The sequence below is a fragment of the Taudactylus pleione genome, unplaced genomic scaffold, assembly GCF_031769625.1.
Source record: "Taudactylus pleione unplaced genomic scaffold, aTauple2 ptg001012l, whole genome shotgun sequence".
Lineage (NCBI taxonomy): Eukaryota > Metazoa > Chordata > Amphibia > Anura > Myobatrachidae > Taudactylus > Taudactylus pleione.
Genome location: NW_028285413.1, coordinates 59,946 through 84,000, shown reverse-complemented (window position 1 = coordinate 84,000; position 24,055 = coordinate 59,946). Strand labels below are relative to the sequence as shown.

Genomic DNA, 24,055 nt, shown 5'->3' with positions numbered 1-24,055 from the left:
TTGGAATGTCATGTATCATGCGTTTCCTCTTTATTTGACATTTTCTTTTCATGTTTATTCAAAGGGGAAATATGAATAATATGAACGACACAATTTTCATTGGGAAAACCAACACTAAACTAAGATGCATTCTTCTCTTATTGATTTTTTTTCCTGGGATAAATGGTTTTTGTAATATTAATATAGAGGAGCCTTTATTGCATAGACTCTTCAGGTGCAGTTAGAGGCTTCCCTGCAATCAATTTAAAAAAACCTTCATTTTTCTTGCGGGAAAGCTTTTCTCACCGAGTGACTTTCATAAACACTAATCTGTCAAGATTGATATAAATTAGCAATGGGTGACGCTCATTGATCAGGTCATTACAGCACACATAGGAGCTGTACGGTCTGTGGTGAGGGGCTGTACGGCGTCTGGCCAGTAGAGGGCCACAGATCTGCACATCGCACATATTACTGAGAGCTCGGAGGTTAGTTTTGCATACAATGAATAGTAGTTACTGTATCTATTTTCTTCTGTCCCAAATTGTGTATTTTCATAATCATATTCTAGTTTATTTTCCCACTGTTTGGTGGTATATACTATATCCCTGTGTGTGTCCTCCTCAACCGCACATACACTGCAGCTCATTTACATTTGTACGCAAACGCAATTTGTGCCTTCTGTCACACAAATTGCAGTTTTTTCAACTGTACATGAATCTTGCGCAGTCCTTTCCCCACGGCCGAATTGTGCGCATTTGTTCTTACAGCCCCTATTAGAAGACGCTCGACTCCTGCGCCCTGATGGCGATGATCAGAAGCAGCTGGGTCTTCCTCCCATGTAAGGTAATACTATAGTGACCCTGCTGATAAGGTCTAATCTCATTGCTACAGTAATAGTAACAATTGCAATAATGAAGTTTATTTCCTTTTCATGATTAGAAGGGGTAAACGACAGATGTGTGTATTTATTTAACTTACTTTACTTACTTACTTTACCCCCCAACATAAAATCATTCCGACGCCCCTGATTGAAATGGTCGATACAGAATTCTTCTTAACAATAAACCTATCTATCCAAGACCTACAGCTGCCGCTATAGAAGGTGTTACCCTATGACGTCTAGGGAATGACGAACATACACATCCGCCAAACCTGCCTCTATAATCATACTAAACAAGAGGGATCATAGACCAGGGCAGTCTTTACACCTTCCCTATATTTAGGCCTAATTACAGTGTTAAAATATCTCTAACGACTATCTGACGGGCCGTATAAAGTAGGGATGTGTGCCGAGTGCCGACCCCCGTGTTTTGGTTTTGGATCTGTATCTTCTTCAAGGTTTTGGATCTCGATTTTTAAAAATAAAAATAGATAAAAAGTTTAACAAACAGATAAAATCATGTAATTTATGCCATCCAAAACCCGAAATTCGGATTTAAAATCCGAATTCCGAACCGCAAAAAGATCAGACCCGCGACACGGATTTACCCGGATTCACGAAATTGTGGAAAGTGTGGATTCGGATTTCTGGAGAACCGAAACGCACATCTCTAGTATAAAGGTAGCACTTTACCTGCCTGAAAAGACCCGACCTTAGATATTAATGTCTTAGTTTTCATCTCTTCAGTTTGACATCCAAAAGCAGCCCTGTCCTCACTAACACATCACTCATCTCCTGATATACTCTGTGCTGCTGGGGACCTTGCTTCTCCCACTATATAACTCTCATTCTGTGGCTTCCTGCTGCCCCCATTCCCCTCCTCACATCATGTCATTGCCCCGTCACATGCAGCCCTGTCCTCACTAACACATCACTCATCTCCTGATATACTCTGTGCTGCTGGGGACCTTGCTTCTCCCACTATATAACTCTCATTCTGTGGCTTCCTGCTGCCCCCATTCCCCTCCTCACATCATGTCACTGCCCCTGTCACATGCAGCCCTGTCCTCACTAACACATCACTCATCTCCTGATATACTCTGTGCTGCTGGGGACCTTGCTTCTCCCACTATATAACTCTCATTCTGTGGCTTCCTGCTGCCTCCATTCCCCTCTTCACATTATGTCACTGCCCCTTGTCACATGCAGCCCTGTCCTCACTAACACATCACTCATCTCCTGATATACTCTGTGCTGCTGGGGATCTTGCTTCTCCCATTATATAACTCTCATTCTGTGGCTTCCTGCTGCCTATCATTCCCCTCCTCACATTATGTCACTGTCCCTGTCACATGCAGCCCTGTCCTCAGTAACACATCACTAATCTCCTGATATACTCTGTGCTGCTGGGGACCCTGCTCCTCCCACTATATAACTCTCAGTCTGTGGCTTCCTGCTGCCTCCATTCCCCTCCTCACATCATGTCACTGCCCCTGTCACATGCAGCCCTGTCCTCAGTAACACATCACTCATCTCCTGATATACTCTGTACTGCTGGGGACCCTGCTCCTCCCACTATATTACTCTCAGTCTGTGGCTTCCTGCTGCCTCCATTCCCCTCCTCACATCATGTCACTGCCCCTGTCACATGCAGCCCTGTCCTCACTGACACATCCCTCATCTCCTGATATAATCTGTGCTGCTGGGGACCCTGCTCCTCCCACTATATAACTCTCAGTCTGTGGCTTCCTGCTGCCTCCATTCCCCTCCTCACATCATGTCACTTTCCCTGTCACATGCAGCCCTGTCCTCAGTAACACATCACTAATCTCCTGATATACTCTGTGCTGCTGGGGACCCTGCTCCTCCCACTATATAACTCTCAGTCTGTGGCTTCCTGCTGCCTCCATTCCCCTCCTCACATCATGTCACTGCCCCTGTCACATGCAGCCCTGTCCTCACTGACACATCCCTCATCTCATGATATACTCTGTGCTGCTGGGGACCCTGCTCCTCCCACTATATAACTCTCAGTCTGTGGCTTCCTGCTGCCTCCATTCCCCTCCTCACATCATGTCACTGCCCCTGTCACATGCAGCCCTGTCCTCACTAACACATCACTCATCTCCTGATATACTCTGTGCTGCTGGGGACCCTGCTCCTCCCACTATATAACTCTCAGTCTGTGGCTTCCTGCTGCCTCCATTCCCCTCCTCACATCATGTCACTGCCCCTGTCACATGCAGCCTTGTCCTCACTAACACATCACTCATCTCCTGATATACTCTGTGCTGCTGGGGACCCTGCTCCTCCCACTATATAACTCTCAGTCTGTGTCTTCCTGCTGCCTCCATTCCCCTCCTCACATCCTGTCACTGCCCCTGTCACATGCAGCCCTGTCCTCACTAACACATCACTCATCTCCTGATATACTCTGTGCTGCTGGGGACCCTGCTCCTCCCACTATATAACTCTCAGTCTGTGTCTTCCTGCTGCCTCCATTCTCCTCCTCACATCATGTCACTGCCCCTGTCACATGCAGCCCTGTCCTCACTGACACATCACTCATCTCCTGATATACTCTGTGCTGCTGGGGACCCTGCTCCTCCCACTATATAACTCTATATGTGTACGAAAAATGACAGTTAGGAGCTGATTGGTTGGAGCACCATTTAAGATTAGTAAAGAGTGATAACAAGAATATCACTCGCTGATAAACCTGTGCCATAGGGGGCCTATTCATCATCGGTTCTCGCGGCGAGGAATACTTAAGTATCCAACTCGCAATGGGGGATAGTTTACACCGGAGCAATTCATCAGCAGTTGTCCCCTCGGTTAGTATCGCACCTACAGATGTCGCTGTGTTACTTACCTCCTCTCTGCTGGCTGGCTACGCATGCATGACCCGAGGGGAGGTAGCAGGAAGGCTGCGGAGAGATCCGCTCAGGTCCATCTTCGCATCCCCTCGTAGCGGGGCTACGAGAGCAAGCTCCGTCTGGGGATGACGCTTGTTCTCGTGAGCAATTGTTGAATACAGGGGGTGCTATCCTGATATTGAGTGGCCCGGTAACTAAAATATGTGGAAAGTAGTGTGTCCGCGTGGTTACCGGAGCATTTATCGATGATGAATAGGCCCCATTGTCTCATTGGCTTTCCATGCATTGAGTACAACTCACAATCAGGCCTTAGATGCACAAATATGTTCCATGGAAACGTCGCCCCCAATAAGAAGATTATCTGACAGACCATACAGGAAAAATCATACGCACATTGTATTGATGATATACACATATATATTAACCAGCACAGATGATGAATTGTTATGAATGTGTCACTATTAGGAAGACATTTGGTAAATCAGGCGACTCACGTTTGTATGAATACACTTTTGAAATGTTATATGACAAATTATTGCTACAAACCTTCCAACATCCAAATCAAATCCATAGAACATTTCAGCACATTGATCACACTTAGGTAAAGACACGGAATAGTCCCCACAATGGCAGCGACCACTGATCTCATTGCAGGTGCCATTAATCGAACCTTTGGGATGGCAAAAACATGGCGTACATCCCATATTCTGATCAGCGGGTAAATAAAAGCCTACAAGACAAGAGAGGTTCTCATGTTTAGTGTTTACAACGACAATAACACAAAAACATTTTAAGCATATAAGTAACCACTGATATTTTATCAGCTGTAAATACAAAACTACAGCTACTGTATGGGGCAAGGTACAAGGATTTACTAGTATATACATAAATTGCTGCACATTATACAAAGTCAGTATAAAATAAATCTGTAAATATTTTCAATATGAAAGCAACTGAAAGCATATAACTACCAGTATTCACCATTAGAAGTTTTAGGAATACATAAAATGATTTAAGTGGCATTGAAACTGGCAAAGTGCATACCTGGCAATAGGCACACTTTTGGGTACATACAGTAGCTGGCACTAGGCATACCTTTGGGTGCATACCTGGCAGTAGGCACACCTATGGGTGCATACCTGTCACTAGGCACACCTATGGATGGATACCTTGATACTAGGCACACTTATGGGTGCATAACTGGCATTAGGCACACCTATGGATGGATACCTTGATACTAGGCACACCTATGGGTGCATACCTGGCACTAGGTGCACCTATGGGTGCATACATGGCACTAGGCACACCTATGGGCACATACAGTAGCTGGCACTAGGCATACCTATGGATGGATACCTTGAAACTAGGCACACCTATGGGTGCATACATGGCACTAGGCACAGCTATGGGTGTATACCTGGCACTAGGTGCACCTATGGGTGCATACATGGCACTAGGCACACCTATGGGCGCATACAGTAGCTGGCACTAGGCATACCTATGGATGGATACCTGTCACTAGGCACACCTATGGGTACATACATGTCACTAGGCACACCTATGGGTACATACATGGCACTAGGCACACCTATGGGCGCATACCTGGCACTAGGTGCACCTATGGGTGCATACATGGCACTAGGCACACCTATGGGCGCATACAGTAGCTGGCACTAGGCATACCTATGGATGGATACCTGTCACTAGGCACACCTATGGGTACATACATGTCACTAGGCACACCTATGGGTACATACCTGCACTAGACACACCTTTGGGTGCATACCTGGCACTAAGCACCTATGGGTGCATATGCATACCTGTCACTAGGCACAACTATGGATGGATACCTTGATACTAGTCACACCTATGGAGGCTGCCCTGCAATAGGCACACCTACTGTATGCATGAATATCCCAGCCCTAGGCACACCTATGGCTGCATATCCCAGCACTATGCATACCCAGAGCCGGCCCGAGGCATTCTAAGCAAATACCTAGGGGCATTCCAGGGCTCTGCTGATGCCCTCCACCCCAAGTGTTTGCAAGTACGCGCTATAGCGTGTATTTTACCTGATATCGGGCACTGGGGACTCACTTTTTTAAAGAAGCTGGGTCCCCGGGGTCGCGTTGTGCTGTGGCCAATCCCTGACAGCTGGCTTCAGAGCTATCCCCAGTAGTTGACCCACCAATTTGCCCTTTAGTGATCTGGGGATAATGCCCAGGTCACTCCTATTTGAGGGGCAGCTACCGCCACTGCATAGGGGGTTTAAGAGGCATATGGGGGACTCCTGGGGGCACTGCAGAGGGGGGCTACCATTAGGGGCACTGCAGAGGGGTGTTACCACTAGGGGCACTGCAGAGGGATGTTACCACTGGGGGCACTGCAGAGGGATGTTACCACTGGGGGCACTGCAGAAGGGGGCTACCACTGGGGGCACTGCAGAGGGGGATGACTACTACTGGGGGCACTGCATAGGGGGACTAAAGGGCATTAATGTGCGGCATCATGTGCAAAGGGCATTAATGTGCAGCATCATTTGTAAGGGGTATTACTGCATGGCATAATGTGTAAAGGCTGGGCATTGTTGTGTGGCATAATGTGTAAAGGCTGGGCATTGCTGTGTGGCATAATGTGTAAAGACCAGGCATTAATGTGTGGCATAATGTGTAAAGGCTGGGCATTGTTGTGTGGCATAATGTGTAAAGGCTGGGCATTGCTGTGTGGCATAATGTGTAAAGACCGGGCATTAATGTGTGGCATAATGTGTAAAGGCTGGGCATTGCTGTGTGGCATAATGTGTAAAGACCAGGCATTAATGTGTGGCATAATGTGTAAAGGCTGGGCATTGCTGTGTGGCATAATGTGTAAAGGCCGGGCATTGCTGTGTGGCATAATGTGTAAAGACCGGGCATTAATGTGTGGCATAATGTGTAAAGGCTGGGCATTGCTGTGTGGCATAATGTGTAAAGGCTGGGCATTGCTGTGTGGTATAATGTGTAAAGGCTGGGCATTGCTGTGTGGCATAATGTGTAAAGACCGGGCATTAATGTGTGGCATAATGTGTAAAGGCTGGGCATTGCTGTGTGGCATAATGTGTAAAGGCTGGGCATTAATGTGTGGCATAATGTCTAAAGGCTGGGCATTGCTGTGTGGCATAATGTGTAAAGATCGGGCATTAATGTGTGGCATGTGTGATGGCTGGGCATTGCTGTGTGGCATAATGTGTAAAGGGCATTAATGTGCGGCATAATGTGTAAAGGCTGGGCATTTATTCTTTGATAAATATGCCTATTACCTAAAGCGTTATTCATAGGCTAACCATACTATCGCTTTATAATGGGACAAATGAATGAATTACACAGGTTCTGTGACTGGCTGACTTCATGTCTGGATTTCACCTGGTTTTAATGAGCCACAGAACCTGTGTAATCCATGAGTGTCCCAGTGTAAAGTGATGATATGGTAAGCCTATGTATATATAAAGTGATGATATGGTAAGCCTATGTATATATAAAGTGATGATATGGTAAGCCTATGTATATATAAAGGGATGATATGGTAAGCCTATGTATATATAAAGTGATGATATGGTAAGCCTATGTATATATAAAGTGATGATATGGAAAGCCTATGTATATATAAAGTGATGATATGGTAAGCCTATGTATATATAAAGGGGTGATATGGTAAGCCTATGTATATATAAAGTGATGATATGGAAAGCCTATGTATATATAAAGTGATGATATGGTAAGCCTATGTATATATAAAGTGATGATATGGTAAGCCTATGTATATATAAAGGGATGATATGGTAAGCCTATGTATATATAAAGGGATGATATGGTAAGCCTATGTATATATAAAGTGATGATATGGAAAGCCTATGTATATATAAAGTGATGATATGGTAAGCCTATGTATATATAAAGTGATGATATGGTAAGCCTATGTATATATAAAGTGATGATATGGTAAGCCTATGTATATATAAAGTGATGATATGGAAAGCCTATGTATATATAAAGTGATGATATGGTAAGCCTATGTATATATAAAGGGGTGATATGGTAAGCCTATGTATATATAAAGTGATGATATGGAAAGCCTATGTATATATAAAGTGATGATATGGTAAGCCTATGTATATATAAAGGGGTGATATGGTAAGCCTATGTATATATAAAGTGATGATATGGAAAGCCTATGTATATATAAAGTGATGATATGGTAAGCCTATGTATATATAAAGTGATGATATGGTAAGCCTATGTATATATAAAGGGATGATATGGTAAGCCTATGTATATATAAAGGGGTGATATGGTAAGCCTATGTATATATAAAGTGATGATATGGAAAGCCTATGTATATATAAAGTGATGATATGGTAAGCCTATGTATATATAAAGGGATGATATGGTAAGCCTATGTATATATAAAGGGATAGTATGGTAAGCCTATGTATATATAAAGTGATGATATGGAAAGCCTATGTATATATAAAGTGATGATATGGAAAGACTATGTATATATAAAGTGATGATATGGTAAGCCTATGTATATATAAAGTGATGATATGGTAAGCCTATGTATATATAAAGTGATGATATGGTAAGCCTATGTATATATAAAGTGATGATATGGTAAGCCTATGTATATATAAAGTGATGATATGGTAAGCCTATGTATATATAAAGTGATGATATGGTAAGCCTATGTATATATAAAGTGATGATATGGTAAGCCTATGTATATATAAAGTGATGATATGGTAAGCCTATGTATATATAAAGGGATGATATAGTAAGCCTATGTATATATAAAGGGATGATATGGTAAGCCTATGTATATATAAAGTGATGATATGGTAAGCCTATGTATATATAAAGTGATGATATGGTAAGCCTATGTATATATAAAGTGATGATATGGTAAGCCTATGTATATATAAAGTGATGATATGGTAAGCCTATGTATATATAAAGTGATGATATGGAAAGCCTATGTATATATAAAGGGATGATATAGTAAGCCTATGTATATATAAAGGGATGATATAGTAAGCCTACTTATTCACTATGGGGTTTGTGAACAGACAAGTCATATTACCTGAAAGATCATGGAGGCATTAAAACATGCATTTAAGGGGCTTGTGGGGATATCTGATGCTGTTGGGGGTATTTGATGGGCATTTTAGGGGCATGTGGGGAGGTCTGAGAGGCATATGGGGAGCTCTAAAGCATAAATTATGATGGGACCCAGAAATGGTCAGACAGGACCCCATTTTTTAAAAGTGGTGGGTCCCTGGGACCTACAAATGTTGTCACTCACCGCTATGCTTTCCCCCAGAGCTGGGGGAGCACTGGGGTTAAGTACCACCGGACCCCCTCTGAGGGCCCCCCGCCAGAGATCGGATCTCTACAGTGATCTGATCACCAGCGCTGCGCACTCGTCGTGCAGCGCACCTGCCTGACAGTCACACCCGCCTGCGCCGCAGAGAGGTACTGGGCAACTGAGCGATGGCTTGTGTAGCCTGCGGCTCAGTGACTGGCAGGCAGCAGGAAGAAGGGGGCGGGAGGAAGGAAGCTGATTGTCCTCTGAAGAGAGGAACGTGGCCGCCGGCTAGAAGAAGTAAGTCAGGCGGCTTTTATTGTTTTTTACTAATTAAATTTGAAGGCACTGGGACCTATGTGTGTGTGTATATGTATATATTTATAGGATGTGTATGTATGTGTGCAATACATTTGTGTGTACATGTATCTGTGTATATACACTATATATATATATATATATATATATGGGATCAGTATGCTATGCCGGCGGCTGAATAGACGGCAGCTCGATCACTGAAGATCCTGACAGAGGAGATAAGTACCCTCCCCCTCTCCCCCCCTAAGTGGTGCCTAACCCTGACGTCCCCTTTCCTGCACCCTAAACCAACCCAACCCTCCCAGGGGGTGCCTAACCCTAACCCCCCCTCCCCGTAGCCTAACCCTAATACACTCCGGGGGGTGCCTATCCCTAATCTACCCCCCGGGAGTTCCTAAATTTAACCCCCCATTCTGGGGAAACTTAACATACTTACCCAGGTATGGATGTTAGGGGTTCTTGCATCAGTATATGGACAGCTGGCATCCCATCCGCAAGCAATATAACTACATCCGCATATAAACACTTAGACTGCTGGTGGGATTATCTGCTAGGGGGCACCAAATTACCTAGGGCTGGCTCTGTGCATACCTATGGATGAATATCCCAGCACTAGGTATACCTATGGATGCATATCCCAGCACTAGGTATACCTATGGGTGCATATCCCAGCACTAGGCATACCTATGGGTGACTATCCCAGCACTAGGTATACCTATGGGTGACTATCCCAGCACTAGGCATACCTATGGGTGCATATCCCAGCACTAGGCATACCTATGGATGCATATCCCAGCACTAGTCATACCTATGGGTGCATATCCCAGCACTAGGTATACCTATGGGTGCATATCCCAGCACTAGGCATACCTATGGTTGCATATCCCAGCACTAGTTATACCTATGGGTGACTATCCCAGCACTAGGCATACCTATGGGTGCATATCCCAGCACTAGGTATACCTATGGGTGCATATCCCAGCACTAGGTATACCTATGGGTGCATATCCCAGCACTAGTCATACCTATGGGTGCATATCCCAGCACTAGGTATACCTATGGGTGCATATCCCAGCACTAGGTATACCTATGGGTGCATATTCCAGCACTAGGCATACCTATGGATGAATATCCCAGCACTAGGCATACCTATGGGTGCATATCCCAGCACTAGGCATACCTATGGATGCATATCCCAGCACTAGGCATACCTATGGGTGCATATCCCAGCACTAGGCATACCTATGGGTGCATATCCCAGCACTAGGTATACCTATGGGTGCATATCCCAGCACTAGGTATACCTATGGGTGCATATCCCAGCACTAGGTATACCTATGGGTGCGTATCCCAGCACTAGGCATACCTATGGGTGACTTTTCCAGCACTAGGCATACCTATGGGTGCATATCCCAGCACTAGGTATACCTAAGGATGAATATCCCAGCACTAGGTATACCTATGGGTGCATATCCCAGCACTAGGTATACCTATGGGTGCATATCCCAGCACTAGGCATACCTATGGGTGCATATCCCAGCACTAGGTATACCTATGGGTGCATATACCAGCACTAGGTATACCTATGGGTGCATATCCCAGCACTAGGAATACCTATGGGTGCATATCTCAGCATTATGCATACCTATGGGTGCATATCCCAGCACTAGGTATACCTATGGGTACATATCCCAGCACTAGGTATACCTATGGGTGCATATCCCAGCACTAGGCATACCTATGGGTACATATCCCAGCACTAAGCATACCTATGGATGCATATCCCAGCACTAGGTATACCTATGGGTGCATATCCCAGCACTAGGCATACCTATGGGTGCATATCCCAGCACTAGGTATACCTATGGATGAATATCTAGCACTAAGCATACCTATGGGTGCATATCCCAGCACTAGGTATACCTATGGATGAATATCTAGCACTAAGCACACTAATTTTTGCTAGCAACTTGTCTCTTCACCCTGTAATAAATAGAGCTCCAAACGTTAGACAAGTAAGGTTTTATGTAATAGCCTGCAAGGTGCAGACACGGGTACAACTGTATCGAGTCTTCCCATATTTTTAAAGTGCTAATTATTTAAAAGGCAAAACTAGGTTGGCTAGAGTTTTGTAAAAGAAGATATAGGAATTTGCACTCCCTTCCTCCCCCTGAGTGACAGTCTCTTAGCCAATCAGCGAGCAGAGCAGATTGGAGCAGAGCTGTTTGTACAGTATATAGCACTGTAATGCCCATCTGAATCGGGATTTGGGCCCTCATTCAGAGCCGTACGCTCTGAGCAGAGCGCACGCTCTGAATGAGGGCCGCCCTCCATAATTCTGGAGCGTCCTCCTGGACGCTCGTATAGCTGTGGGTCACCACCCACAGCCTATACGAGCGTGCAGTTTGATGGCCACGATGGTCGTGACCATCGCGACCATCGAAACTGCGAGCCGGAGCCTGCGGTTGAGGTTTTCAACCGCAAGGCCCGGAGTGATTTTGGCTCTATCAGAGCCAAAATCACTCCCACTGACATCACTAGTGATGTCAGTGGGCCGGCTTCTGACGGTAGGCGTTCCCTTGGGAACGCCCCGTCAGGGAGGCACGCCCCCGGCACGCCCACCAAAGGGGGCGTGCTGTCAATCAACATCGACAGCACGCCCCCTTTGATCAGACACAACGAGCGAAGGACTTTCCTTCGCTCGTCGCGTCTGGCGCATGCGCACGACGGAGCTCCCTCTGTTGTGCGCATGCTCAGTGCAGACCATCGACCCACTTGCGAGCGGACAGCCGCTTGCGAGTGTGTCTGAATCAGGGCCTTGGTTTGTTATTTCCTTGCCTTTGGGTGCTACTGGAGAAGAGGACCGATCATCGCCTGTGATGCTACTGAAGAAGAGGACCGATCATCGCCTGGGATGCTACTGGAGAATTGGACCGATCATCGCCTGGGATGCTACTGGAGAAGAGGACCGATCATCGCCTGGGATGCTACTGGAGAAGAGGACCGATCATCGCCTGGGATGCTACTGGAGAAGAGGACCGATCATTGCCTGGGATGCTACTGGAGAAGAGGACCCATCATCGCCTGGGATGCTACTGGAGAAGAGGACCGATCATCTCCTGGGATGCTATTGGAGAAGAGGACCGATCATCGCCTGGGATGCTACTGGAGAAGGAGACTGACCGGTGCCAGGGACAAGGTAAGAATATAGTGTGAGGGAGGGTGAGTGTGAGTGAGTGGTGCCGGGGACAAGGTAAGTATATAGTGTGAGTGAGTGGTGCCAGGGACAAGGTAAGTATATAGTGTGAGTTGGGGTGAGTGTGAGTGAGTGGTGCCAGGGGCAAGGTAAGAATATAGTGTGAGTGGGGGTGAGTGTGAGTGGTGCCACGGGCAAGGTACTGTAAGTATATAGTGTGAGAGGGGGTGAGTGTGAGTGAGTGGTGCCAGGGACAAGGTACTGTAAGTATATAGTGTGAGTGGGGGTGAGTGTGAGTGAGTGGTGCCAGGGACAAGGTACTGTAAGTATATAGTGTGAGTGGGGGTGAGTGTGAGTGAGTGGTGCCAGGGACAAGGTAAGTATATAGTGTGAGTGGGGGTGAGTGTGAGTGAGTGGTGCCAGGGACAAGGTAAGTATATAGTGTGAGTGGGGGTGAGTGTGAGTGGGGGTGAGTGCATGTGTAATAAAATACAGTATTTAAACATTCCGTGTGTGTCATGGCTCTAGAATAATATTTATTTTACAGGGCTCACCATAAGCACCAGCAAGCCTTTAATGCCCTGCATGCTGGTACTTGTGGTTCTCCAAGTACCAGCATGCTGGGTCCTGTTGCCCTAATGTAAAAGACAATATTACTTTAAATCTATTCTTTAGTATATCAACCCCGTACCCACCACCCAGGGGTGCGGAGAATAGCCCCAAGATTCAGCCTAGGGTACACTGGAAAAAGGTGGAACCCTTTATTTGGGGTCCCACCTATCCAGGAATCCTCAGCCAGGGAATACTAGGAGGGGGGGGAATGCTTTGCCTGGGTGACCCTGCCAGCTGTGTTCCCTGCTGTGGTACCCCCCCTCCCCCGGGGCATGGAGAGTACCACCGATGAAGAGTGGGAATGGCCTAATCATGGGAGGCGTGGTCACGCCCCCTTCAGCAAAAAAACAAAGAACACACTTTTGCAGCGCCACGAAGCGGTGCTGCACTCGGGAGGAGGGCGCTGTGAGCCCCTCAGCCCGACGCAAAGCCAGGGGGGACACTTTCAGTGTGATCACTCCCCCCACGGGCATACGAGACTGCTTGGGCTGCTGCTCAGGAGCCGCAGCAGTCTCCCAATGCAGCTCAGCGCACGCTGTGTGCTGTACTGCGGTGAGGGAGGGAGGGGGGGCGGCAGCGGACCTAGGTCCCCGCTGGGTCCCACAGTAAGCCCAGGTAAATAGTACCCGCTCCCCCACTCCCCCACCCCCCTCTCGGTGCCCCTCCCTTCCCCCTCCCCCTCTTGTTAGTGGAGTCTGATACTGGTTCTAAAAACACAGGGAATGGCTACACAAATTTTCCCGGTATTTTTAAAACTGGGGCAGGAACCAAGAGCCCGATGCTGGTCCATTAAATACAGGGGACCCCTGCAGATTCCCCCCCCCCGTATTTTTTGAACCAGGGACGGCTCAAAGACCCATGGGGCTGGTTATGCTTGGGAGGGGGGACCCCATGTAATTATTTTCTTTTTAAATCACGTTTCTTAGTAAATCCTCGTGGTGTATTCCCGTCTATGGAAAGTACTTGCAAGTTTGGCCGACGGTGCATTTACTTTTATTTATGTTTTCATCTGTGTTTTGCTGAGAGAATCCTAATTTTACACCCGTGTTAGCCTTTAATAAATCTCCATGTTTCAAAATCAAGGGAAACTCTCACGTGAATGCTGTCTTGGCAGCACAGACGGTGTAGTGGTTAGCATTACTGCCTCACAGCACTGAGGTTGTGGGTTCAATTCCCACTGTGGCCCCAACTGTGTGGAGTTTGTATATTCTCCCTGTGCTTGCGTGGGTTTCCTCCGGGTGCTCCGGTTTCCTACCACACTCCAAAAATATACTGGTAGGTTAACAAAAATTAACCCTCTGTGTGTCTGTGTGTGAGCATGTGTTAGGGAATATAGAGTGTTAGCTCCACTGGGGCAGGGTGTGCGCTATATAAATAACTGGTAATAAATAAATAATAATACATCTTGGCCAGATACGATTCTTAGTACACTGACCCCTATATGCAGAGGTGCAGGCAGGTCCGAATGCATCCGCATCCTAAATGCAAATGGATTGCAAACAGAATGCCAAAGCGACTATACATATGTCTAAATGAGAACACATCGCCCCACTTCTTCCACATTCAAGAGCAACTGTCATCATTATCATCTGGGCCTTCCCCATGCTACATGCATGAGACATGTCTGTAATAGCCGTCCCCTTTGCCAACTCAGAATATGGTGTAACTACTATGCGCCCACTAAGCTGTTCTCTTCCACGTACTGTATACGCAAAGTTGCCGCCCAGTTGACACCCAGAAATGCCCATTTCATGGATGGAGGAAAATGCCCACGATGAGTCTGCCTCAGAATTGGCCAAATGTACATAAATATCGGTATGTTCACCATGGCACGTGCGCAGTTTGCTAACACTAACTAGATGCCGCTGCATTTCCAACTTCCTTGCAAACCAGAATAGGTCCCGGTGTAATAAATATGCGCAAGTCTCATTCTCAGTTTTATGAAGCTCTGCACAACACGAGATCCTCGCGGTCTATAGTCTACAAATGTGGATGGACATAACAGCATAAAAAGCCTCATTCACAATACAAATATACACAAATCCATATTCAATATACACAGCAAAAACAAAATTCAAGCGTGAGCTCTGAACGTGTTTGAAAATGAAAACATGAGAACGTTTGATTATTTCTATCAAATACAAAATCTGGAAAAATCGTTTCCAAAGTAGGTTTGCTGCAGATTTGGCTACCTTACAAGATAACCAGAAACCCTGCCGCGTGCCAGCATTTTCAAGAAAGTGACATCTTGCAAACTCACTCAACAGGAGTTTACAATATCAATGCCAGCAGAAAATGTTTGACAAAGCAAGTAATTTATTTTATTGGCTCCAAATCCCGAGCTTGTGTTTTTCTTCCTAGAAATCTACTGTACTGTATGTACTCAAATAGTTTTCTTGGGCAACATAAACTTTTCGTTCTTTGTGAGTTCCATGGGATATTTTTACAGGAAAATATCGTATGTAATTCAGTCTTTTAGTTTGGCTTTTTTCACATTTTAGTTTAAACTGCGCCAGGTCACCCATATATTCATTCAGCGCTGTCCAGGAGGCCGGTAAACATTTAAATGACTGCATTCAATGTTATACCCCTTTCACACCTAAATCCCAGGTCCGATCCGGGCTAATGATCACGGATTCAACCCGTGTTACAGCTCTTTATACCCTTTGCACACTGCCCCTTGGATCTGGATTATTCCCGGGTTGTCACCTTTCACACTGCATCCATGTCAATCACTGCAAACAGTGTTTATCATTAGACGTGGAACGTTTTTATTACAGGCTCACATAGATGAGTGATAAGTGGGGGGGGTGATTGCTCACTGCACTCCTGATCAGCCAATCAGCTCCTTTTACCGTAACCCAAGTCAAATAACCCAGGTCGCACCTTTCAGACTGCTCCATATCCGGGTCGGTCCCGGGAATAACCTTGGTCATGACCAAGGTCGAGGACCCAGGGCACACAACCCGGGTTGACCCTTTCACACCAAGCCCCTGCAATATCCTGGGTCGGAGGCTCAGTGTGAAAGAGGTATAAAAGGGCTTCAAATCCTACACAAACTGAAATGTGGCATTTGACTGTTCAGTGTCATTTAGTTTAATTATAAAAATATACAGTAATATGGGTTAAATCGGAATTCAAACTAAAATGATGGGTAGAATCAAAAATAGGTTATAACATCTCTCTAATAAAGCCAAGAAAATGTAAGTATATCTTTCCGTCTAAATAACATGTCAAACAATTGAGTACTGACTAAAGGGCCCATTTATTAATTATCCGGTTGTTTGCCAGGTAATTATAACTTCCTATCGCCAGTATTCGTGGAAATAATAAATTCCACGCAGCTGACATTAGAGATTAGAGATGACATCTGAGAAAACTACCCTCCTGGTCCTGATTTCTATTTTGTATTTCTTTAAAAAATGTTAAAAACAGCAAAAATCTTGTAACTTGGAGCTGTTTTTGTTCCTGTAGTATTATTTACATCAATAACTTTCATTTCCAGTTAAATTTCACCACCTCACAGCTCCCGAAATCACGATGGAGGCACATAAATGCGATCCAACACACATGAGATCCAGTTTTTTTAATCTGAGTTCCGAATTGTGAGAAGACCCAAGTTAGGACTCACATCTAAACTTGGAACCCCAAAGTGATTCCGAACTGGGATTCTGTTCAACTCTAAACCCCTAAGTGCTGCTTCCGCTGTTGGAAATGGAGGGACAGATATGAGCAATATTTGATAAGTAGGCCCCTAATTCTGCCTAAAGGGGAACAATGTAATTCTGATTGTATTCTGTCTATTGCTTAAAAGGCCGATTCTATCGGCACGGAAACCACTTTGGCTTCACCACACAACTTATTTGGTTTTACAGCCAGGCTCATAACTAACAGAGCAATAAAGGATAATTATCACTGCAGAATATGTATTTGTGTCCATGTGCCATAATAAATAGGACGTGGCGTTGTTTATGCCCCCACCCTTCCTCTGCATGGTCCTCGCAAACTTTGCTCTACTGAATGAGAAGATGATTCCACTGAGATTCCGGACTACTGAGAGCACTGCAGAGGGAGGACATACGTACAGACTGATAATGATGATTAGATCACTCTGACAGACATATCTATGGTTATTGGCTCTCTCACCATCTCCCGCTTAGACTACTGTAACCTCCTCCTGTCCAGCCCGCCGTCTCTCCTCACTTCAGTCCATGCTCAACACTGTAAAAGGAATCATTGTCCTGATTCTGCCAATCTGTACTCTGGCTCCACATTTCTCAGAGAATCCAATGAAACTCCTTCCTATCACTTACAAAGCCATAAGCTACTCCCCCCCCCCCACCACCACTACCCTACATCTCCATCCTCACCTCACCGGAGTTAATCATCCTCCCACCTCTATGGCTTCTCCTGTGCAAATCCCACCTGTGCATTATACTTCCACACCCAGTGAGTGCCTCCACCCGGTTCCAATGTTTCAATTATGCCACATGTTCATCAAAATCTCTCAGTCTTTCACCTATTTCTGCCGTCACTGCCCAGCTCCCTATACCCATGTGCTCTCTCCGTGTCTCAGACACCTTTCCCCATTAGACTGTAATATCTAATGTGTAGGATCCTCTCTCCTCCTTCTAATTTGTTCCAACCTAATCTATCTGTGCATCCTTGCATCTGGCCTCCCGCGTGGCCCACTTATGCCTTATCTACAATTCTATGCTTCCTCAGTGTAACGTCCTGTACTTTTTCTGTTGACCGCTATGTTTTTGTTATACACTAATTACTTTACTTCCTCACTGTACAGCTCCTGACTTCCCCATTGCAGATCCTTAGAATAAAAGCAATAATTATAAGCATAGCAATAATAACATTTACTGTTGTGCGATTTATAGCCGATGTATCCATTTCTAAATTTTTTTAAAAAAATTTTAATTAAAATTTTTTTTTTAATTCAAAACTTCAAGACACCCTTACGGTCCAGGTTTTAAGGATAACCATGCTTGGGCACAGGTGACTTAATTAGTACCTTAGTTTTTTTATTTACCATCTGTACTCAATCATGGATATCCTAAAAACCTTGACAGTTAGGGTCCCTTGAGGACTGAGGCCCTGATTCAGAGACGGACACTCTAAAAGAGTGCTCGCTCTGAATCTGGGCGTTTTTTTTTATTTGTGCGGCCTCCTGGCCGCTCGCATAGCTGTGGGTGACCACCCACAGCTATTACGAGCGGCCAGGATGATGGACCATCGCGACCATCGGGCATGCGACGAGACCCTTGTGGTAGGGTCTCATACCAGCAAGCCCCAGAGAGCTTCTGGCTCTAATAGAGCTGGAAGCTCTCTCACTGACTTCACTGGTGATGTCAGTGGGGCCGCCCACAAACGGCAGGGGTTCGCTTGGGAACGCCTTTCGTTTGTGAAGCCACCCCCTCACCACGCCTACAAAACGGGGCAAGCTGTCAATCAACATTGACAGCCACCCCTTTTGTAGTGAGCCACGGAGCGAGAGATTTTCTCTCTTGCTCCGGGGCTTGCGTACGCGCAGGGCGGCCTCTGCGCGTGCGCAGAGCACACCATCGACCCGCTCGCGAGCGCTCATGTGCTTGGGAGTGGGTCTGAATCAGGACCTGAGTTCGGGAACCTCTGGCATATAGCATGAACCTACTGAGTTGAAGCATTAAAAAGTTTTAGATTAACACTGGCTTTAATTAATTAAATCAAGAAATGTTAGAAATATTAAGAGAAAAAAAAAATCACATTGCAAGGCCACTTATGACCCCCAGGAGATGACGCAGAGCCCTTCCATTCATAAATATGTACATATATTCACACTATACGTTTATTACACAATGTAATTTGCAGGAATCAGAAACACCATACACTGGGGTGTGTGTTATATGTATGCTTTGGATAAAGACAAAATGGTTTGAGTGATGGCCACGAGAGTCATAATGTTGTTCCCTGTGAAAATCCAGTGATGGTGCTACCTCTATGGTACGGTAGCTGTCTAGGGTGCCAAGCTTATGGGGTTGCTTAAAACACTGAAATAGTGAAATAATATCAGTCAGTGTCTTCAATCCCCCACTAGGCGCCAGCCACAGAGACAGAGGTGCAACCAACTTAGTTTTCAAGCGTCAGGAACTATATGCGTTACCAGCCATTGTTTTTTTAGGATCTTCCAACAACTGTTTTTTTATTATTATTAATTATTAATTATTATTATTATTATTATTATTATTATTATTATTATTTAAATTAGATTATTTCCCAGTGCTTAAGATCAGAATAAACCTTTGTCTTTAAGCGTTCAAGGACAGGGGTGTGTTACTGGCCACAAGAGACGTGACATCACTTCTGTGTCGTTCTTTACATGGTCTTTTCTGATTAATTGCATACTGAGAATGTCAATAGGTTACTCTGCGCCGGAGGGGAGGGCGGTGATCAAGAGAAAGAAAAAACATACTGTTGTCATATTTATTAGTGTACACCCCAAATAATTTAGAATTAAAACATTTAAAAAATATACTTAATGGAGGTTAAGTTGCATTTTTAACCTCTGTTCAAGTTATTGAGTGGCGTATTAAAACCAATGTGCCTCTAATGCACCTTCTAATGCGCGCTCCTACTTTAACAAATTGCCTATAAATTTCACTTGAACCAAATGTATTCCTTTAACATTTTTACTCATCACAGGTTACAAGTATACGTGGGACCATTTTTTAAGTACAATTAATTTTAATTCTGAAGCCAGGAAAGCTGCAAAATTTTCTCTGTGGATTTGAAAGTATTTTTTTTTTATCTCAAAAAAGGCTAAAAGCTCAATGCATTATTGAAAGTATCTGCTCTTTTCTTGTGACAATTAAATTAACATGAAATCATAAGTCCTTCTGCTACTTAATGTGCATTTACATTGCAACAAATTATTTAGAGCAGTTTTATTTATCATTTGATGAAAATGAAAAATCAGTTTGACAATTAATAATACAGTGCATAATTGTATTCTTTGTATGTATATTTTATGGATATCTACTTAATTTGTTTTAAAATAAATTTGTAAACTCTATGTAAAAGCCATGTAGACTTGAGTCTCCTAGAATTAATGTAAATTATTAATTAAAGCAAACTATTAGACAAATTCAAGTAAGTAACAAAAAGTAAATGTCAATAACAGAAAGGTTAAATATGACAAAGCAACCCATGAAAGAGCAATACAAATGTAAGGGATTAGCCAAGCTTTGTGAAGCCTAGTTCTGAAAAAGACAATTCTATGTATTAATTACATTTCTGAAAAAAAATAAAAATAATATATATATAGTTTTATATTTTCTGAAATCTAAGATAAGTCTACAAATAAAACTTAGCAAATATATTATCATGAATTCATGATAATGATCTAAAACTGAATAAGTAAAAGTAAAAAAGGTATAGTCACCATTATTTATAATGTAGGAGAAGTGACATATAAATAAGTGGAGACCAGAGTACTGTAAGGCAGCTCAATATAAGGGCACCCATGATTTAAAAGACCAATACAGACCAATATTTTAATATAAAGATATAAACTGTTCAATTTAATCCTGACTCTCCACTCCACAAAAAAGTAAATTATTTCCTATGCAGTAAGTTACGGACTAAGGGGCCCTATTCATCATCACTTATTTTTCACAAAAGCATTTGAAAATTAACATTTGTAAAAAGTAAGTGTCAGGGCTATTCATCAAGTTCTGAAAAGCATTTTTTTCGGAACTTGATGGTGTTACTGAATGCCATCCTGAGATGGCGTTCAGCCCCCGGTAATCTTCACAGGCTGCTGAGTGGTCGGGGCATCACAGACATGTGGGGAGAAGATGCGGCGCAGGGGGAGGGATGGGGGGGTCGAGAATTGGACACCCCCTGGGGGAAAGTTATCACTTTTCTGAAAAGATGACTCTGCAAAAAGAGCAGTTTTTCGAAAGTGAAACTTTGGTAAGTGAGACATGAAGAATGCCTCCAAAACATTTTTTAAACTCGCAGCGAGTTTAAGACATAATTATCACTAGTGATAATTATGTCATGATGAATAGGCCTCTAATTCTCTACGTCAGTGCACAGAAAAGATCTGAAAATAAAAACCTGCAGTCTTTTAAGCTGCTGTGAAGTCACTGGCCCTGTACCTGAATCCACCAATCAGCAAAGAACATTTTTTTCAGGGTACAGTAGATCTGTAAAGCTGTCAGTCACATTATCTTGGCTGTCAGATGTATTTAGTTATGAGGGTACTCATGAATCTTGGGCTGCTTTCCCAGATTTCCGATAGAGTAGACCAGATTCCCAGATCTGGGTTTTAATGCTGTGATTTGAGGTGAATTGTGTCATCGTGGCCTAGCTCCCTGAGGCGCAAACCTGAGATTCCTGGGGGGCGGGGCCACGATGGCACAAAACATGGCACCATTCCCACTGCACTTCCCACCTGGACCTCCCCTACACTACTGGAGCTGAAGAGTAAGTATGATTTACAATGGATGACAATGGGGATGCATGACAGTAAAGAACAAAAAGTGTTGGGCTAACTACAAAGTTACCTGCTGTAAGCTGCATATGATCTTTATATATGTTATTTTAGGGAGAGTTATTATTCTATAAAGACTTTCAGTCAAACTAGAATCTCATTGCCCAAAACTTATTGACTCTACGCTTTAAGGGGTAAAGTTACTAAAGTGAGAGTTTTTAGAAGTGAGTTTTAAAAGTGATGTTGCCCATAGCAACCAATCAGATTCTACTTAACATTTAACTAGAAGATAATAGCTAGAATCTGATTGGTTGCTATGGACAACATCACTTTTAAAACTCACTTCCAAAAACTATCACTTTAGTAAATTTACCCCTAAGGGTTTGTTTCTGAGTCTGATACAGCGGTGAAGTTGGCAGCAGTGGAGCTTATGTTTTGTGTAGTCACACTGTGCGTGACTCCTGATGGTGTTCGTAGAGAAGAGCAGTACAGATTTTCACGCACTGTCTCTGAACTATATTGGAGGCAGCAACTGGGAGATAATGGAGCGGTGGCTAAACTAACACAAGGAGATGGTGCATCTTAAGGGCGTGTTGTAGGTGTGTCACTGGAAGCAGTTATGTACAGAGATGCTCACCCTCTCACATAGAAGGCCATACTTGGGTGGAGGAACTGAACCTGCCATGGGGCTGGTTCAAGTTTCCATGGTGCAAATGATGGTGACATGTAAAGACGCACCAAGCGGTATTTGAGCACCTACGAATGCTGACAATGGGTGTTTTACTCCTTGTACCAGGGAAGGGCTTTGTGGAGGCATTAGCATAAAGAAGCAGGCGCGACTGTGGCAAGGAGGCCCAAAGCTGAGTCCAACTGACCCTAAGCAAAGAGGAAGAATAGAAGTGCTGCTGTGAGATCACAAAGGATGGACAGACCTGGGCAGATGGTGGGTGTTTCTCACTCTTGTGAGACAGCCGAAGTGATTCTCCAAAATATGAATCCAGTCAGCAAAAGCAAAAACTTATTTGTACGAGCTGAGATAGTTCTTTGTTGGATAGTTCAATTATCAGGAAGGGGCAGAAAATGAGAGTTATGGTAAGAACTTACCTTGGTTAACTCTCTTTCTTCAAAGTCCATAGGGTCTACAGGGAGACCTTGGGTGTAGGTGATGGGAACCAATCCGGGCACCACGCAGTTAAAGCTTTACAGCTTCCAGGAAGCATTGGGTCCACTCTCCCTATACCCCGCCCCCAAGCCAGAGGCACCTCAGTTGGGCACCAGAGGGAGGCCCGCCCCATTAGGCTGCAGGTTTATCCTCCTGTTTGGAGGCAAGGCATCTTGTGCTCCAGGCCTGTTTCTTAGGCTTGGCAGCGGACTGCCTAGGAAAGGACTGCCCTTTGTTTTTTCCCTAAGGACGAAAAGACCTAAAGAAGGAGCGTCGAGACTTTACAGGAGCAGATGCTGGGGGCAGAAATGCAGATTTTGATTTGGTTAACGTGTCAACAATCTTGTCCAGGTCTGGACCAAACAAAATCTCCCTATTATAGGGTAAGGCCTCCAGACCTTTCTTAGAATCAGCATCTGTGCTCCAATAGTGTAGCCTCAGGGAACGGCGAGCAGACACGGCCGCAGCCGAGACCCTCGGGCTTGCGACGAGACCCTTGTGGTAGGGTCTCGTTGCCGCAAGCCCTGGAGTGATTTTGGCTCTATCACTAGTGATGTCAGTGGGGCGGGACTCAGACGGTAGGCGTTCCCATGGGAACGCCTCAGTCTGGCAACCACGCCCCCGGCACACCCACTAAAGGGGGCGTGCTGTCAGTCACCATCGACAGCACGCCCCCTTTAGTGCGAGACCCACAATGACGGCTTGGCCGTCGTTATTCGGGTCTCGCGCATGCGCACGACGGAGCTCCCTCTGTTGTGCACATGCGCATTGGGGGAACATCGACCCGCTTGCGAGCGTCCTGCGCTCGCGAGCGGGTCTGAATGACCCCCACAGCTCATTTATTACGTAAAAGGGGAAAATCATCCAATATTAAGTGGTTCTATACTCTTATTGCTAATCTGTGGGCCTTATTCAGCAAGGATCGCTGATGCCATCGCGGCTGGAATCGCGCACGCAGGTCTGCGGCGAAAGTATGCTAATACAGTATGTGCAATCGCACGGACAACATGCAGATGCCCACTTCCCCTTTAGCACATCGATAATACCATGCTATCTAGCCAAAACATCGGTAACATTGAGTACCATCGGAGACACTCGCACATTTACAGCAGGTCAGAGCTCACTTATAAATTGCTCACTTTCCTGTACGTAGTGAGCACTCAGGCATGCGTATGCCATCGTAGTGGCTGCGTTTCTCCGACTGCCC

General features: G+C 44.8%; 1 protein-coding gene across 1 annotated transcript in view; it reads right to left on the bottom strand.

Moving 5' to 3' along the window:
• Positions 1 to 24,055, bottom strand: part of LOC148454303 (usherin-like) — a gene marked incomplete at both ends in the record, with an annotated part of 948,215 nt that overhangs the window by 910,956 nt on the left and 13,204 nt on the right. Inside the window, one exon of the mRNA XM_088461074.1 lies at positions 4,285 to 4,468. Within this exon, the coding sequence (XP_088317200.1) occupies positions 4,285 to 4,468 (184 nt within the window). The remainder of the gene's footprint in view (positions 1 to 4,284; positions 4,469 to 24,055) is intronic.